Source organism: Brassica napus, chromosome C6 (genome assembly GCF_020379485.1).
Source record: "Brassica napus cultivar Da-Ae chromosome C6, Da-Ae, whole genome shotgun sequence".
Taxonomy (NCBI): domain Eukaryota; kingdom Viridiplantae; phylum Streptophyta; class Magnoliopsida; order Brassicales; family Brassicaceae; genus Brassica; species Brassica napus.
Window position 1 is genome coordinate 5,888,625 of NC_063449.1, and position 20,665 is coordinate 5,909,289.

Sequence of the window (20,665 nt, forward strand, 5' to 3'; positions counted from 1 at the left end):
TTGAGTTCGATAGCTGAGTAGGAGTAATGTGGCTGTGTAAGTTGTAATTAGAGAGCCTGACTTTTTTTTTTCTTAAATCTTGAACATGTATATTGAGTTTATTTTGTTGTTGTACAAATATTCTTTTGGGTAAATATTTCCAGTAATATCAAAAGTTTAAGATTGATTACAGAAATAATATACAGAATAATTTTAAAAAACAAATTCTTAAATACGCAAATGCATGTCTTATCTATATATATACTATACTAAAAGGAGGATATAAGCTCCTTTTAGAGTATCCACGTAGGCACAAAAAATCGTCCAATCAGAGAGTCCGAAGTTGCCACGTCATCTCATTTATTTTTTCGTAAAAAATGAAAAAAACCATGCAAAGGAAAGGATCGAACCCGGGTTAGTATGACATAAATATATGGCAGATACCACTAAGCCATTGAAATTTTCTTGGACACATATATAATAAATCACTAAATATGTAATCACAAACTCTTATGTACATTTACAATAATATGGATTCAACTTTCAAGACTCTGATACTTTGTTTTGTAAAAAAAAATAAGTAAGTGAATAAGCTAATATATTCTTTGAAAGTGTGAGAACATTGACAAATGAAAAATCATAGATTTTTGTTTTCGTGACAAAGTTAAGAATTTTGTAAAAGTAAGTTTAACATATAAATTTTTGTGACAAATATGAAAAAACATAGATTTTTGTACAATTTTGACAAAACAACTCAAAACATAGTTCTCTAATGTCTTAATAAAATATTTTTAAGGGTGCAATAATTAAGTATATCAATTCAATAAATTTTGTAATTTATAGACAAAACAATAACACAACAAATTTTGAAACATTTGTTTAACCTATCGATTTCTTTTCATGCGAATCCAACTAAACAAGATAAAAAAATAATTAGATTTATTTAATTACCATTTTATTCAATTTTGAATAATTTCAAATTGTAATAATGTATCTTTTTGAAGTTACAAAAAAATAATGTTCTTTCTTTATTACACTAGCATTATATATATATATATTCCATATACACAAATAAATATAATATAACAACATAAGCTTGATTTCCTCGATTCATATGAAAACTTTTTAAGTTATCCACCAAAGCAAATTAATTAAATCAATCAAATTGTTACAATAAAACAAATTAATATATAATTTTATTTTAAATTAAATTATTTAAAAAGTGTATTATTAATTAGCATCAGTTATTTCAAAATGTTTAAGAAATGATGGACTTAAATGATATATGAACTATGAATAGTAGTACTTTATAAAGCTGACTTAGATAACACATCTGCACATCATTTCCAGTCCTTTTTGATGCATAAATTCAATTTTTTCAAAGCAGTTATTCCACAAAGAGATCGTATGAGATATTGTTTTGATATTCAGATTTGTTTCTTAACTGTTAAGAAGATTGATAACTGTAAAAATGTCTCATTCGAATATGATATGTCTATGACCGAGTCCTCAACATGAGAACTTTTTAAGTTATCCACCAAAGCAAATTAATATAAGCTATAACAACATAAGCTTGATTTCCCCGATTCATATCAACATAAGCTTGATTTCCCCGATTCATATGAAAACTTTTTAAGTTATCCACCAAAGCAAATTAATTAAATCAATCAAATTGTTACAATAAAACAAATTAATATATAATTTTATTTTAAATTAAATTATTTAAAAAGTGTATTATTAATTAGCATCAGTTATTTCAAGATGTTTAAGAAAGGATGGACTTAAATGATATATGAACTATGAATAGTAGTACTTTGTAAAGCTAACTTAGATAACACATCTGCACATCATTTCCAGTCCTTTATGATGCATAAATTCAATTTCTTCAGAGCAGTTATTCCAGAAAGAGATCGTATGAGATATTGTTTTGATATTCAGATTTGTTTCTTGACTGTTAAGAAGATTGATAACTGTAAAAATGTCTCATTCGAATATGATATGTCTATAACCGAGTCCTCAACATGAGACAAATTTGTTTTAAAAGTAAATAATTTTTTTTTTATATTATATAATAAATATATATTATTTACTGATAATAAAAATATAGTTATTCATCTATCACAAATAACTATGCAAATATGTGAATCAAGTACAACAATCAAACAACATAATGATTTCCACAAAGAAAATTTAAAAAATATATTTATGTTATGTAGTCTTATTTTATATTATTTAAATAATATAATACAATATTATACATTATTTTTTTTAGAATTGAGAAATACGTATAATATCTTATCCGCGCGTAACGCGGTTAAAAAATCTAGTATCATTAAAAGGACAACAAAATTGATTTTTAGTGAATAGTTAGTTTTATTCGCTAACCGATCACAAAATCAGTTAATAATAGCCAATTTCATATTTGATTTTTTTTCTAATGTGATTTGTATGCAGCATTTCATTTCATGGACCATGGTAAAAATATATATCACGAGAATGAAGTGATTTTGAGCTCATAAATTGCAATCGCAACTTGATTAAACTCAATCTTCTCTGGCTTTTCCTTGGTCAACACCGCGTAATAGTCTTTTACATATTTACCCTCAATTTGTTAATATTATTGCTGACAATCATATTAAAAGTGTCAATCAAAGTCCATTATTTGTAATCAGATACCATAAAAAGCCCATTAACGAGCCCGGTAAAATTTGGAAAACTTAGCATGACCGCGCATTACTGTCTGAATTGATATTGTTTGTCTGAATTGATATTGTTTTAGACTGTTAATTAAAATTATTGATTTTTCTTTTGAATTCTGAATAACATATTGATTTAAAAGTATGCTATTTTTTAAGGTTTTAATTAAGATTAATATTTCAATTGGAAACAAGAAACGCAATAATGATTGACACAATCAAGAATAGTTGATATAATGTGTTTTCAGTTCAATTTTGCTATTTAAGATTTATTTCTAACTTGATTTATTTCTTTTGATTTCGTTAGATATTATACTTCAGAACAGAAGTCAAATTTCAATTGTGATATGTATAAACTTTATAATATACATTAAAATATTTTATTAACATAAATTTGGTCTTTTAGTGTTCTAGATTCCAGAAAGTAGTACTGATTGGATGGGATTATTCTAAAACAAGTTTAGGCGGCGTCTAAATAGTAAATCGGTGTAAATAAAACAAAATTTTAAATCATCAGTTTCAGTTGATCTAAATCGATTGAGTCCATCAAATTGATTAATTTTCCAGCTTGTGTGTACATCACAAAAACTGAGTTAACTTCATCAATGTATACTAGCAACTGAGTTAAAAAAAAAAATAGAGTGACATTTAATTTACAAACTAGACTGTTATTCGCATTTTTTTAACAAATAAATACAATTTGATAACATTGGTAATAAAATATTTAAATCAATTCTTTTAAATATTTTAATATACACGACCACGACCATACAGGAAATAGAGATGTTTCAGAAAGTTTTGTTACCAAACTTCCTCTTCCACAAGTTCTTGACAGACATTTGTATGTGAAAGTTGTGTTCCAATCGGTAATCTGGTGTGTATTATATTGTGCTCCTGTACCCGAGTAAATTATCCAAGGGTTTTGCAGTCTCCTTCAAATAAGACATTGGGAAAGCCCATGAGTCCATGACGACGACATTCTATTTGTGTTATCAACATTGATCCTACGAGTGAATATCGTACCCCCGAGCATTTGGCATTTACCGAAGTCAATTCTATAGTGGCTGTTATGTTTTCATTAGCGACCTGTAATAAGTTGTAACTACTGCGGCATATTCGCTTTGTAGTTCGTTGGCTACAACGAAACAAGTTTGAGTGACGAACGATTACATGTTTATGGGCATCTTAGACCATCTCCAATGGTACACAAAAAATTACTCTATATTTCACTCTAAAATAGAGGAACTCTATTATAAAGTTGAATTTGCTCCAATGGTTCACTCTATAATAGAGTGAAATATAAAGTAACTCTATTATAGGTGGAGGACAAGGCGACCGAGAGTTCAAAGCTGAGGTTGAGACCATAAGCAGAGTACATCACAGGCATTTGCTTTCTTTGGTTGGAGTATCTCCGAGAACAGGAGGTTGCTTATCTATGATTATGTTCCTAACAACAATCTTTACTTCCACCTTCATGGTAAGCATAATATGACAGATTCATAAAAGACAAACTCACTGTTACTTAAAACTATGTTTCTTGTGGTGTTTAGCTGCAGGAACTCCGGGTCTGGACTGGGCAACGCATGTTAAAATCGCTGCTGGTGCGGCTCGCGTGGATTAGCTTATCTCCATGAAGATTGTAGGTTTCTGTGTCTCTCTGATGCTACTATCTTTTTTATGGTTCTTGTCTGAGTGATCTTGATGGTAAAATTTGACAGGTCATCCTCGTATCATACACAGGGACATCAAATCATCCAACATTCTTTTAGATAATAACTTTCACCCTCTGGTAATACACATTTATCTTCTCTTCTGAATTTTCAAGGCTGCTGAAGATTAAGATCATGAGTTTTAGTAACATTTGATCGCTCGATTCTTTAGGTTTCTGACTTTGGTCTTGCAAAGCTAGCTCTAGACTATAACACGCATATCAGAACTCGTGTTATGGGAACATTCGGGTAGGTGCTGGTTAAGTTCCCATATAATATGTAATGTTGCAATCTCTGCATCTAATACAAGTATTGGTAATTCATTTCCAGCTACATGGCTCCTGAATATGCATCAAGTGGCAAATTAACCGAAAAATCAGATGTCTTCTCCTTTGGTGTTGTTCTACTTGAGTTAGTCACTGGACGTAAGCCTGTTGATACATCACAACCTAGGGGAGATGAGAGCCTTGTTGAATGGGTATGGCATAAAATAAACATTTTGAGAATGGAACTCTTTTCTTTTAGTCCAATGTGTTTTTGTGTTGAATGTTTTCAGGCTCGTCCTTTGCTTAGTCATGCCGTAGAAACCGAGGAGTTTGAAGCTTTAGTAGACCCCAAGCTGGGAAGAAACTACGTTGGCGCTGAAATGTTTAGAATGATCGAAGCAGCTGCAGCTTGTATTCACCACTCAGCTGCAAAGAGACCTCGGATGAGTCAGATTGTGAGAGCTTTCGACAGTCTAGCTGAGGAAGACTTGGCCAACGGGATGAGACTAGGCCAAAGCAAGGTCATCGACTCAGCTGAGCAGTCTGCAGAGATCAGATTGTTTAGAAGAATGGCTTTTGGCAGCCAAAACTACAGTACAGATTTTTTCACTCATAATATTTACAATAGCAGAGACGAAAACTTGTAAATATATCAGAAACAAAACTCATTGGAGATTTGATTTTGGCCAAGAAATGAGATCTCTAAGTAGAACCTTTCTTGATTACCACAGAATCACATAAACACTGAGAGGAAAGGTTAATGAGTTTAGAACCTCAATGCAAGTCCTCTGGTTCGTCTAGTCCAAATCTTTTGGAAGAAGAGATGAGAACAGGATAGTGAGTGGGCGTCAAAGTGGTTTCATCTTCTTACATGAGAAGTCACCTCCTCTGCATCTATCTTTGCTTCTGTGATATAACTCATGTGTTAAAGATCACATGTTTCATAATGGACGTTGAAGTTGCACGGTGAAGTTGGACTGTGAAAGAAATCAAAAAAGAAGGTACTTTTGTCAACAATTACGTCCACATACAAGCTCTTCCTATAAATATACAAGCTTCTGGTTTCTGAAATGCATCCCAAAAAAAAGAAAAACACAGAGAGAACAACGAAAGAGAAGGAGAAGAAAAAGAAAAAAAATTCACAAAAAATCTTCTTTCAGAAATTTCCGAGTGTATTTGGGATCGGGGTGTGAGTTTAGAGCTTGTAAAATTTCTCTGGTTAATAATAAAAGATCTGTAGCAGGTCCGGAGACGTAGGCAAGATTGGCCGAACTCCGTTAACAATTGTGTGTGTGTTTTCCCGCTCCCATAAATTCTGGTTTACCGCAAAATTTGACCGCGTATTTCCTAACAATTGGTATCAGAGCTTGAGTTGCGGTGATCGGTCAAATTTTTTGCGGAGTTAATATTCATGTGAACAGTAATTCGTGAAATATTGAATTTTGTCGGTAACATCGGTTTGTCGACGTAGGTGTTCTAATACACGGTGGTTCCAGAAACGATGGGAGGCGAAGACGGTTCGGCGAACAGTATCGGAAAATTTGACGGTACAGATTATGCATTTGGAGAATGCAAATTATAGATTATCTGTACGGAAAGAAGCTTCATCAACCGCTGAGCAAGAAGCCTGAGAAGATGGATCAGGATGAGTGGGAGCTCCTTGACAGACAAGTTCTGGGTGTTATAAGGTTAACACTGTCGAAAAACGTTGCTCACAACGTTGCGAAGGAGAAGACCACAGAAGGACTCATGAAAGTTCTCTCGGATATGTATGAGAAACCTTCGGCAAACAATAAGGTGTTTCTCATGAAGAAACTCTTCCATTTGAAGATGGAAGAAGGTGGCCTGGTATCCGCACATGTGAACGAGTTCAACACGATTGTCAACCAACTGTCATCAGTTGAAATCGAGTTTGATGATGAAGTGCGAGCACTGATTCTGTTGGCATCTCTGCCAAATAGCTGGGAGCCGATGAGGGCAGCGGTTAGTAATTTTGTGGGTACTCAAAAGCTCAATTTCAATGATGTTAGAGATTGTATCCTTACTGAGGAAGTTCGAAGGATAGACTCTGGGGAGGCATCAACGAGCTCTGCTTTCAACGTGAAAAAAAAAGGGAGAAACCCAGATAGAAATAACCGGAGTAATGGCAGATCGAAGTCAGGGAATGGACGGGGTCAATCCAAATTCAGACATCCTGCAGAGTGCTGGAATTGTGGAAAGACAGGTCACATTAAGAAGAATTGCCGAGCACCACCGAAGAAGGAAGAAAACACTAGAGGCGGAGCCAATGTAGTGACACGTGAAATCGCTGATGCATTGGTAGTGTCTGTTGATTCCCCGAGGAAAATTGAAGCTCGTGATGCAACTGCAAATACCACCAAAGCGTCAATCTCCTATGTCGATTGCCCAGTCAATTCATGGGTGCTTGACTCAGGAGCGTCGTTCCACACCACACCGCACCATAACATCATGGAAAATTATGTTGCGGGAAATTACGGAAAGGTATATCTTGCTGATGGATTACCTTTGGACATAGTTGGTATTGGAAATATCTACCTGAAGATGTCAGACGGACGTGTGTCGAAGATTACGAAGGTCAGACATGTGCCAAAGTTGATGCGAAATCTAATCTCAGTAGGTCAACTTGATGATACGGGTCACGATGTTAATTTTGGTGGTGGAGCCTGGAGAGTCAAGAAAGGTTCCATGGTGGTGGCTAGAGGTCATAAAAGAGGCACTCTTTATATGACGACGAGTTATCAAGACACTGTTGATGTTGTCGAGAATGCGCCAAACAGACCAAGTTGTGGCATTGTAGGTTGGGACACATGAGTGAGAAAGGAATGAAACTCATGGTGGAAAATGGCGCTCTTCCGGATCTGAAGACGGTGGATCATCAGATGTGTGAAAGCTGCATCCTTGGAAAACAGAAACGGGTTACTTTCTCTAAAGGAGGAAGAGAGCCGAAATCTGAGAAGTTAGAGCTGGTGCACACTGACGTGTGGGGACCCGCTCCTGTTGCATCACTGGGAGGTTCATACTACTATTTGACCTTTATCGACGACTCCACAAGAAAAGTGTGGGTTTACTTCATGAAGAACAAGCATGAAGTGTTTTCGGTTTTCAAAATATGGAAAGCCATGGTTGAGATTGAGACGAATCTCAAGTTGAAGTGTTTAAGGTCTGATAATGGTGGAGAGTACATCAGCGACGAGTTCAAGAGATATTGCGCTGATAATGGGATCAAGATGGAGAAGACTATTCCTTGAACGCCTCAACAGAATGGAATAGCGGAAAGGATGAACCGAACCTTGAATGAGCGTGCAAAGAGCATGAGATTGCACTGTGGATTGCCAAAGACGTTTTGGGAAGATGCAATCAATACCACAACCTTCTTAATAAACAGAGGACCGGCTGTGCCGTTGGAATTTAAGATCCCTGAAGAAGTTTGGAGCGGAAAGAAAGTAAATATTTCTTATCTAAAGGTGTTCGGATGCTTAGCTTATGTTCATATTGATGATGCTGCAAGAAGTAAACTTGACTCGAAGTCTAAGAATTGTTACTTCATCGGCTATGGTAACACGGATTTTGGTTACCGGTTTTGGGATGATGAAATTCAAAAGATCATCCGCAGCAAGAATGTTGTGTTCAACGAAGAAGTGTTGTACAAGGATAAGCTAAGAGTAGGCTCGGAGAGGAAAGAGCCTGGAGCTGTTGACTTAGAAGATATTCTGACACCGGAGTTGCCACAGGATACCGCAACAGCAGAAGAAGAAATCTCTCAAGACGAGAGTGGTGAAACTGAAGAAAGTGATGATTCTGAAGTGGTCCCATATACACCAGTCACGGAGTTATGACGGTCAAGCAGAATCATCAGAAAGCCAGTAAGATTTTCTCCATCGCTCAACTACATTCTGTTCACAGACAGAGGCGAGCCTGAATGTTATGAGGAAGTTATGCAAGTTGATGAGTCGATCAAGTGGGAGCTTACAATGAACGACGAGATGGACTCGTTGTTATCCAATCACATGTGGGAGTTCGCAGATTTGCCTAAGGAGAAAAAGGCATTGCATAACAAGTGGGTTTACCGAATAAAAGAAGAACCTGATGGGAGTAAGCGCTATAAAGCGAGGCTTGTTGTGAAAGGATTCCAACAAAAATAAGGCGTTGACTACACCGAAATCTTCTATCATGTAGTCAAGATGGTGACCATCAGAACGGTTCTTGGGCTGGTAGCACAAGAAGATCTGCATCTTCAACAGATGGATGTGAAGACGGCATTTCTTCACGGTGATTTGGATGAGGAAATTTATATGAAGCAACCCGAAGGCTTTGAGATCAAAGGGAAGGAAAGACTTGTTTGCAAGCTGAAAAGGAGTTTGTACGGCTTAAAACAAGCTCCAAGACAGTGGTATAAACGGTTCGACAACTTTATTAAAGGTGTTGGTTTCTTGAGGTGTGAAGCTGACCACTGTTGTTACTTCAAGAGGCTTGAAGAGTCCTACTTGATATTGCTCCTATATGTCGATGACATGCTGATAGTAGGTGCAGACTTGCACAAGATCAATAGGTTTGCGATGAAAGACCTTGGAGAAGCAAGACAGATTCTAGGGATGAGAATCAATAGAAGCAAGGAAGGTCTTAAGTTATCACAAGAGGATTATGTGAAGAAAGTCCTCAAGAGGTTTAACATGGATGATGCGGAGCCAGTCAGTACTCCCCTGGCAAGTCACTTTCGGTTATCCAGAGAACAGTCTCCAGAGACTGAAGACGAGATGGCATGTATGGATAAAGTTCCATATGCTTCTGCTATAGGCAGCCTGATGTACGCGATGATATGTACAAGGCCAGACATTGCATATGCAGTGGGAGTCGCCAGCAGATTTATGAGCAATCCAGGAAAGGAACATTGGGAAGCCGTTAAGTGGATTTTCAGATACCTGAAAGGAAATCCAAGTTTATCGCTATGTTTCACGAAGTCTAAGACGGGATTGCAGGGATATGTTGATGCTGACAATGGAGGTGACGTTGACAGCACGAAGAGCACAACCAGGTATGTCTACACCTTTGGTAGTACTGCAATTTGTTGGGTTTCAAAGTTGCAAAAAATTGTATCTCTATCAAGCTGTGAAGCTGAGTATGTTGCGGTAACGGAGGCAACAAAAGAGATGATATGGCTACAGTCTTTTCTAGAAGAGCTAGGCCATGACCAAGGGAAAAGTGTGTTGTACTGTGACAGTAAAAGTGCCATCGATTTGGCAAAGAATCCGGTTTACCATGCTCGGACGAAGCACATACATCGTCGACATCATTTCATCAGATCAGCGTTGGAAGATGAAATGTTGGTGCTTGAGAAGATCCCAGGAAGTAAGAATCCGGCAGACATGCTGACGAAGGTCGTGCCGTATGATAAGCTGAGGTTGTGTGTAACCTCAGTTGGCTTGTTGGAATAACAAGCTGGGAAGACCTGCTACATTGATCAAGGTGTGAAGACAGATTGAAATCAGTCTTCAAGTGGGAGATTGTTAAAGATCACATGTTTCATAATGGACGGTGAAGTTGGATGGTGAAGTTGGACGGTGAAAGAAATCAAAGAAGGAGGTGCTTTTGTCAACAATTATGTTCACCTACTCCTCAAGCTCTTCCTATAAATATACAAGCTTCTGGTTTCTGAAATGCATCCCAAAAAAAAAGAAAAACACAGAGAGAACAACGAAAGAGAAGAAGAAAAAAAAAATCATAAAAAATCTTCTTTAAGAAATTACGAGCATTTTTGAGTGTATTTGGGAACGGAGTGTGAATTTAGAGCTTGTAAAATTTCTCTGGTTAATAATAAAAGATCTGTAGCAGGTCCGGAGACGTAGGCAAGATTGGCCGAACTCCGTTAACAATTGTGTGTGTGTTTTCCCGCTCCCATAAATTCTGGTTTACCACAAAATTTGACCGCGTATTTCCTAACATCATGTCCACTCAATGTTATGCTAATAATAAATCAACAAGGTTCTCTTTATGTCATCACCAAACCTTTCATTGGCGTGTGTAATATAGAAAGATGAGAATAGACCTATTTGCCCTTATATGAAGCACATTCTTGTTGGGGAATAGTATCAATGGTAACAAGGATTTGAACAGCTACAGTTCTTTTGCCGTCCAAGATTCCTAAACATGCCGGTAAACATGTCTCAATCCCCACGTGAAATTCACACACCAGTCTATGTATTACATTTGTAGTCCTTGAAGTTTTGTGCGTAACAAGAGTAATGGAAGAAGACCGTGGTGCATTTGTAGCAGACTGTGTTGTCCTTTCATGCTGCTGCCAATGCCTTGTGTTACAAGTCACTACCTTCGTCTTCTTCAAGGTCCCTTGTAAACTTGGCCAGAAGATTAAGAAGTTTGCGAAGAGAAGATGTGGGAGAACCTTGCAACCAAGAACGTAGGAGGATGTCGTCAAAGAGGAGCGTTGGTATGGAAATGGGGTTGTGTTTGAAGAAGGCTCATCAAGATCTAATTGCATTGAAGTCACTGAGGGAATGTTGCAAGAACTGTCGATGAGCAAAGAGTTCGGTTTTGGAAGCTTCTGGCGCCATGAAGATCTTCTGACATTGTAGATATCAAATAGCTGGAGGAAAAAAACAGAAATGAAAACTTATCTTCTGTGCTTATGGCATTCATGTTGTGTTATTGATCAAGAATCGTAAAAAGAACTTACGGGTTCAAATCTTTTTCTCAGAAAGACAGATGAAGATATAGGTGACTAAGACAAAGGCTGTAATATTGTAAATCTTTGTTTCATCTTGTCTTAACTTATGGTATAATCTTCCACTGCTTTCCAATATAAGTTGTTGTAATGATCTACTACTTTTCCCTTGAGTATTATGCAGTTTATTTCGTCCAATTTCGTATAATAAAGTGGATTCCGTACAATATAAGTTGTGGTTGTTTAATATCTTATTTTTTCCAAAAATTATTATATCTTATGGTTATTTTAAAACCAAATAAAATATTTTATAACGTGAGACTACAACAATATATATATAGTATTTCGTATTTATCAATATATTTTTGATTGAACGATTAGAATTTTCATAACAAAATTTTTTGACACTTCAATTTTTTAATTTTATGGAAAATAGTATATAGAAAATTATACACAGTCTTAAAATATATATTTTTCATCCTAAGATAAAAGTAACAAGATGAGTTTATTTTAGTTTAACTGTAACAAAAAAAAAATTATGACCAGAAAATCGATACAATTCAATATACTAAATTATGAAAAATCAAATCAAACAATTTTTAAGATTTATTGTATAGTAGTGTTCTGTTGTATGAATTTTCAAAATATTACAAGTTATGTTTATTAATGCAATTATTATTTAACATTTATGTTTCCTATTTTCTAAAATAATTTATACCCATTTATACAAAAAACACCAATATATTTACAAATGTAAGAAAATGAACTTAACTACATGAAATTAAGAAAATAATAGTCCAATTTTAATATAATTAAAAAATCATTTTTTAATTTAGAATAATATATATAATTTAACACAAAAATAAATATTTGAAACTATACAAAATATTATATGTGAAATCATATATCCAATTAAGATGGGAACATAATAATACATAACAAACTGACATTTCAAATAATATCATAGAGATTAAAAATTAACTTAAAAGTTATAAACAAAGAATATTCTTTTATTAATTGTTTTAATTCAATCATTACGTAAATGTTTGTATCCGTGCATGACCACGGAAAAATCACCTAGTATGATTAAATTGAAAGTACAGGCCGCTCTCGAAGAAATCATATCTTTTCTTTTATAGATGTGTCTCAGGTGGATTTATAATGTACATGTGCATTGTTGTTATTTTCGGATAACAGCATAATAATAAGAATTATCTTATTTATTCTTAAAAATAAGTGTTTATTTTTTGCCTAATTTTTATTATGTTATGTATAATCATTATTTAATCTAATTTAGAGTTATTATCTAATCAATAAACAAATATATAGTTATTAATATATAATTTATTTTAAATTTTGTATTGCATGATTGTATAGCTATTCGTTAAAGGTATTTTAGCAGCTTTAAAATTTTGGTGTTGATTGTTTGAGTAGTTTTTGGTTAATAGCTTTGAGATTTTTAGATATCAGACTTTGGTTTTGGTTTTTACTTCTTTTTAATTTTTTCTTTTGGTTTTGGTGTATTTTATTTTTTCGAAAAATAACTAATACATTATTAGGTTTAACAAATTACAGATTGACTCCATTAACTTAGCTTATGATCAATTAAACCCGATTATGATGTTGCTACTATATACATCGTATATGTTACATGTATTAACATAAACATCATGTAGTTGTTGACACATTCTCATACATTAGATGGTTTCCACCATATTAGCTTAAACGTCGTGTAGCTAGAAATTTCCTAAAATGTATCAAAATATTATGATTATTATTTAATAATAAAAATATGTTTAATTGTTTTTAGTTTGATATTTTAAAATTATATTATATTAAATATGAATCATAAAATATCTATAATTATACAAATTTAAAATGCTTGAAATTTTTGAAACCTAATTATAAAATATTTACTAATATGCATTATTTTTTAGTTTGAACTTGAATGTAAATTTTTTGTTCTTTTCCAAAATTAATATAATATACTGTATTAGTACAAAGTTTTTATGTTTTTTAATTATTTTATGTTGTTTTTAATGTGTCTAATAATTATTTAAAATTATTAAAATAATTAGTTAAAACAAAATTAATAACTATCTTTTTACAATTAACTAACATTATATATAAATACCTAATTTTTATTTATAGATTTAAGGCACAAATAAAATAATGAGAAATAACCTAGGATGACCTAAATTTTTTTTATCAAAAATATAAAATGACAAAATGTTTCATTAGAGAGACAAATAGACAATAAATTTTCTTTAAAATCCTAGAACCTACCCCACCCCCCCCCCCCCCCCCCCCCCCCCCCCCCCCCCCCCCCCCCCCAACCCCAACCCACTCATCAAATCTAAATAACAAGTCTACATTAGTTAGCCACATGGATGTAAATGTTTTTTTATCTTTTTAATAAAAAAACTTTTGGTCATATTGACTCTGTTATGTTTGTTACAAAAGAAATTTCTCTTTGTGATTTATAAAGGTTTACATAAAATAATTCGCCAAAGCTTATAAATGTGTTGTATAAACAAATTACTTACTTGCAAAGGGTTTGTAAAAATCCAGATATAAGAATTCATAAAACAGAGAATTATGATTTATAAAGGCATATAAATAAGTTATAAAGACTTATAAATCTATGTAAAATAATTTATATAATAGTAAATAATTTGTAAAGGCTTATAACACTATGTAAAATATTAGTTTTAAGAATCATCTAAGTATTTTCAAGCATTAATATTTATGAAAGTTAATAGGATTTAGAAAGGTTCTATATAAAGTAATTAGCCAATTCTTATAAATGTTTTATATAAAAAATATAAGGTTTATAAAGTTTATAAGGTCTTATTAATTATTGGGTTTATAAAAATCAATTATAATAGTTCATAAAATAAAGAATTAGGATTTAGAAATGACTATAAATAATTATAAAGACTTATAAATATGTATAAAATAATTTATAAAATTCTATAAATAATTTATAAAGTCTTATACAATAAATGTTTAAAAAGATCTTGTGGTGTAGTGGTGTAAGATTCTTGCTATTACTTTCAGCACGGATTCTTGGTGATATAACATAGTCAAATCTTTTTGCTTCTCATTAAAAAAGAGCAAATTTGTCTTTAACCCTTTCATCTCTTTTATTAGTTTTTTTTTCATTTCTGCAACTCTTCTGTCAGTGTTGGTTTTTTTTTTTTTTTTTTTTTGATATCCGTGGAGGATCCCAGGCGGTAAGCCCAGACTAATCCCCACGAGGTCTTCCATCCGGGCACACACGTTTATAGGCGGGAATGTGGCCAATGCTACTCGAACTCAGGACGAATACTCCAGCTTGAGTTCTATTACCACTAGGCCAAGAGCTCTTGGTTCAGTGTTGGTTTTTTTTCCCATCAATTTATTAAATAAGTGATAAAATTTTATTAAATAAAAATACAAAAATGAGTCATAGCTTATAATAATATATTATAAGGGTTTTGTAAAACATGATAAAATCATTGATGTAAATGGTGTGTTATAATTTATGATAGAAATAATGTATTATACATTCATATTATAATATATATAAGGATATATAAAAATATTTTTGTCAACGATATAGGCAAATAAGAGCTTATTTGCCTATAACCAAATTTGTAGTAGATATTACGGTTACAAATTTTGTCGACGATATAGGCAAGTAAAGTGATTTTGGCTTAATTAAGTAACTATCATTTAGTCTTACTTTGGCCTTGTTTTACCTTATCTAATTGCAAGTGACCGGTTAAACAGAGAAAATAGATGAAGTCAATGCTTTTCATATTAGCAAGAGTGACTCACTAGTCGCTACTATTTATAATCACATCTTCTAAAGAATCCAAATCACCCGCTATGCAATAAAATATGTGGATTAAAATCAGTTGCAGAGCCAGCCTCAAATCTGACTGGGGTCAATTAAAAAATATAAACGAATTTTAATATTTTTTACATCAATTAAAATAATATAAATATTGAATAGGTTAAAGTGATTTACGCATATATATATTCCCAAATAATATTTTCGATATATATCCAATCTAAAACACATTTAACCTTGTGAGCTAAAATGGTTCAAAAATTGTTTTCAAATGCATGTAAAGTTCCACACTATTTTATGCCAAAAATCGTTTCCAAATTGATTTACGCTATTTTAATGAAAATTGTTTTCAAATGCATGTAAAATTCTTTTTGGCATAAATCTATAGAGGTCAGGTGACCCCCCCCCCCCCCCCCCCCCCTCTCCTACAGATGCCTCCGCCCTTGATTAAAATAGATAAATTTTAACACCATTTACTACAGTTTTTTATTTTGTTTTGTAATATAGAAATTTTTTTCTATTTTGTTTAATAAAATTAGAATAGTACTAAGCTTACATTTTGATATACAGAGTAAAATGGTATGCCACTGCAAATAGAGCATGGTTCAAGTTGTTATTTTATTTATAGATCTCACACAGATTTCCACATCCTTTAAATACTAAACTCAATCTCAACCGCTAATTACTACACTTAAAATCCTAATCAATAAACACAAATCCAGTTATAAACCAGAACACATATTTATAATCTTTTTAATAAATTAAAATTTGAAAATATTAAATTATAACATAAATTAAAAAGTGTTAAAATTTTGAAAATATTAAATTATAACATATAAAACTGAAATAGAATAGACTTGTAAATTAAAAAGTGTTAAAATTGAATTTTTCAAATAACAAAATTAAAAAGTGTTAAAAAGTTTATATTCTAATAAAGAGAATATCATGACATACTATTTTCATTAGTTGTAATAATCAATTGGCTGAAGTCTACACTTGAATGAATGTGGTTAACAAAAAAAAATAGAGATAAGAAGTAGCATTCTTATTGAGACTAGAATTCATAGGAAGAAAATCGATTTATGGATGGAATAAAATATGCAGTATTTATAGACAAAAGTATTCGGTTATTGTGTATGAATTAGTTATAATTATAAAATACCTCTGTTTCGTGAATTACGGCATTTATTCGTGTGATCCTTGTAAATTATTAATTTTGATCAATATGCTTAAACCAAGATTCATATCAATGATACGACATCAAAACATAACTCATGATTATCGACTGTAAAAGTTTATATTATATATTTAAACCATAAATAAATTAATGAAAATTTTTCTAGGATGACCCAATTTTTTTTTAATAAGAAATGTAGCCCAAAAAATTAAAATGACTAAAATATTTTATTAAATATGTAGAATGGACACTATACCCCATACATTTACTAAGCTAGATTTAGAATTTAGATACTGGGTGGGATTTAGGATTTAAAAAAAAAATTAAAATACTAGAAATGTAAAATAAAAACTTTTAAAATAGTTTCATTTTTATATTTTGAAAAACAAAATGAAAAACAAATTCAAATAAAATAAAAAACTGAATTAAAAAACGTATTATCCAATATAATAATAATAATAAAATATTGATTGGCAAATAAAATAGACTATATAAAACAAGAGCTAAATATAAATATTGATTGGATAAAATTTAATTTTTGAAAAAAAAAAACAAAAAGATAATTTATTAAGAGTAATAACAATTTTAACAATTCTAACTAGATAGATGATGATAATGTTAGGAAAAAAAAAAAGATTGGGCCCAATTGAAACCCAGAGGTGGAGTATATCTATCATCTCGTATCTCTAGAGGGACAACCCTAAGTCGACCAAAAGAAGAGGAGAAGAATAAATAAAAAAAAAGCATCAGCGGCTCGACGATGGTTGCTTTCTTGTCTGGGTATCCAAGGAAGGAGGTTGATCGCCTTAGGAGGAGCTATATGAAAGAAGTGAATAAATCCGAGGTAATATTCTTTAACTGTTACTTCTATGCTTCTAGGGGTTGGTTACATGACTAATTAATGGGTCGTCGTCGCCATAGGGGTTCGATGTCAGTGGTCTTCCAGTACCAGACTCTGCTCCTGGACTAACTGAACACATCTGTAATGATACTTGTTCCCCCTTAATCCTCCTTTATGCTAAGTTAGGCCTTCATCGTTACAATTTGGTCCAGGTATTATAACCACCCCTTGCTTTATTTATCTATATATATATATATATACACACACGCTATTAGCCCAATCGATTTGTTTCTTTCTTGATCAATTAGGGGAAAAACTTACAGCCCAGTAGCGTTAAGAAATACAACAAGTCCATGGGTTCTGTTAATTCCTCTTACTACATAACTTTGGTAGCTATTGATCCAGCTACCCAGTTGCTTCAAACTTTTCAGACTAGAGTTAATGAACTACGCTATGGCGAATTGGTTTTGGAATGCTGTACTGCTAGACCTCTTGGTAATTTCTTTTTTTTTTTTTTGGTAAAACAACAAGTCTATCACATTGCTGATTTTGATCTTTTATAGGCGAAACCCACATATGTGGAATCAAGAAAAGCAGTGATCACAAACCTGTGGAAGACTTGCTCCATACCTTTCCTGAGTGGCCGCCCAAGAATCCTTTTAAGAAATCAAAGAGATGTTACGTTGTGAGACTACCCCAACCCTTACATTGTACCTTTGCTTTTTGGTTTTTTTTTCTTCTCGTGATTTTTAATATGTTTTCTTGCAGCTGAAGAAGTCAGAGTTGCGAGAGAATGATGATTGGATTCGTCTATACTTGGAACTCGCAGTTGCCGCGTCGAATAGGGACACCCTTGAGAACCATCTTGTGTCCAACTTGAAGATTGTCAAAGTAGCTATAGATACTACTAGTACCCAAGAGGGACTCGACTTATTTGCAATTGTCTACATAAGATACAAGGACTCGTGCGAGGCTCGAGTTGGTAAGGATGTTGATCGCGTAGCTGTAGTCAGAAGATTCTTCAATGAGGGCATGGGATCCTTCAGTCTAGTGGGCCAAAACCTGGGTATTATACAAAAAAAGAGTAACAAACAACTTTTGCGTTTCAAACCGTGGCTGTTGTATACTCCTAGGTGGCGGCTCAAGGCATACAGACACAGTGGCCTTACCTTGTCTCGTCGTGTGCCCAAGACGAGATCCATGGAGTTTTTCTTGAGCCAATTCACGTTCAGAGATGATTTTACCAAAAAAGGAAAAGAATCAGAGTGCGAAACTGTCCTCTAAGTACAGTGGCCCCTGTCTTCAGATAACAATAATAATAATAATAAACCACAAATAAAGTTGGTGTATTAAGTGGGATTGACTTCTTTTTTTTCTTTATGTGTGGCTTCTGCTGGAATAATTTGACAACACAAGCAAGAATGGGAGACATTCCTGTGGTTGTCAGACGGTTTAATTTTCCTTTTTCATTTCTATTTGCAAATTGTATCGACTAGTATATGCGTTCCTTGTTAATTATTTGTTTTGGGATACATATAGGTTGTCTTTTAGAGTAAACTCTTTTGTTTTGTCAGGGAGAGACTGCACAACAACAGAGCAACCAAATGAGTGAGTCAAACAACTAATCATGTTGGTTTCAGCTAGTTAATGCTTATAACTACTTACTTTCGTCCCTCCAAGTGATACACGTGCAGCTATGATGGTGCCAACCAACTTACTCTGCAGAAGATTTTTTGGATTTCACAAGTTATACTGTGCAGCAAGCATGTCACTTTATCACCCACCAGAACATCCCAATGCAATTAAGTATCACATAATGAAAAGTATGTGAGCAATCATTTCTACACCGTTACTGATAGATTTAGGAGAAGGACTTCTATGGTTTATGTTGGAGATGAATTACATATCACTCGAACAGTGCCCATCAAAAGCTGAACTCGGTCTACTTGGTTAAAAGATAGGTTAGATGCTACATTTATTTAAGAAGAATAAAGGAAAAATACTCGGCTATAAACAAAATAGACCGATGAAGAGGAAGTGTATTTACAGACACAAGCAATTTGGGATAAGTTTACACCTGAGAAATGTAGATGCAATTCTCCAGAAAAGTATTCAGTTCCTTTTTTTGTTTATTTATTGACTAGGTATGTAGCCCACACAACCAACATAATTCTCTTACGGATATTTATTAATACATAAATATTAATTCAAAGATCAGCATAAAAAATTATTTATGTTCTAAAAAAATCGAACATGAAATTATTTATACATGACAAAGTTGTCTATCAAAATAAATATAATTTTTATTGAATTTAGAAAAAAAATAGAAACACAAAGTATATAATCTTTTGGAAAATCTCTCTTCAATTTTAGTATTTTTGGGGGAAAATAATCCATCTTTTTCATAACATGTGACATTAAATTTTATTAATATTCATCAGAAAAACATAGACAACATGAAATTGCCTACATCTCATCTGAAATGATAAAAAATTTCCGGTGTTAAAACAAAATATTTTCCGAATTGTATGGAACTGTCTATGATGAGATTGAGAATGCATAGAAGCCTACACCAGGTTCACTGAAGGACGCTACACAATGGAGACACGATGTTAACGTATACAAAGACCACTTTTCTACACTGAGAACTTGGGATCAGATACGCGAAAGGGGGGGAGGAGGTATCATGGAGTAATCTCGTCTGGTTCCCTCAAAGAGTTCCACGACATGCTTTCATTGTGTGGCTGACTTTCAAGGATCGTTTATCGACGGGTGTTCGTATGAGGGCATGGGGAATCACACAGGGCTGTGTGTATTGTGGGGCACGAGAAGAGAGCAGGAATCACTTGTTTTTGGCTTGCCCAATCACTTTTACAATCTAGTCTACTCTAACAGTCTCACTACTCGGAACAGCAGTATCTCGGGACTGGTCTACACGGTGGCTTCCTTGAGAAGTCGGCGTCATAACAACCTGGATGTCATATTCCTTAAGATGGTTTTTCACACTACTGTGTATGTTACTTGGAAGGAAAGAAATTCGAGAAGACATCAGGGTGCTTGCTTGACTACGGACACTATGTTACGGCGCATTGATAAAGCAATCAGAAATAGGATTTGCTCTTTGAAGTATACAGGCTCTCATAAATTGGAAGGGTTGCTCTGTCGATGGTTCGAAGTGTACTCGAGATGATTCAAATTTTTTTTATTTTTTCTAGCTCTTAATTGATCTAGACTCCAACTTCCATTTGTAAATGCCCTTTTATTCTTTGATTAATCAATATAGAATTTAATCAAAAAAATATTTTCCGAATAAGAATTTGTTTGGCCTTTTTTACCGGTAGTAAACTTAAAAATATAAAATTTGATTATTTAATTTTTTTACTATTTACTAAAAAAATTAGTAATATTCTAAAGTTGAATTTTTTGAATGATTTGGGATGGTAGGAAACTGAATTTAATTTT

The 20,665-nt window shown here is 33.3% G+C and overlaps 1 protein-coding gene across 2 annotated transcripts; it reads left to right on the forward strand.

Annotated features, from left to right (window-relative positions):
- Positions 1-16,995: 16,995 nt before the first annotated feature.
- Positions 16,996-18,737, forward strand: LOC106406376 (UPF0725 protein At3g19520). 2 transcript variants are annotated; one of them, XM_013847019.3, is made up of 5 exons: positions 16,996-17,206; positions 17,284-17,415; positions 17,512-17,698; positions 17,767-17,885; positions 17,972-18,737. In XM_013847019.3, exons 1-5 carry the CDS (start codon positions 17,123-17,125, stop codon positions 18,485-18,487), a joined length of 1,038 nt encoding a protein of 345 aa, XP_013702473.2. In that variant the 5' UTR covers positions 16,996-17,122; the 3' UTR covers positions 18,488-18,737. The 2 variants fall into 2 exon arrangements, with proteins under 2 accessions (XP_013702473.2, XP_013702472.2); XM_013847018.3 differs by having other exon boundaries at positions 16,997-17,206; positions 17,767-17,888.
- The last annotated feature ends 1,928 nt before the right edge of the window (positions 18,738-20,665 follow it).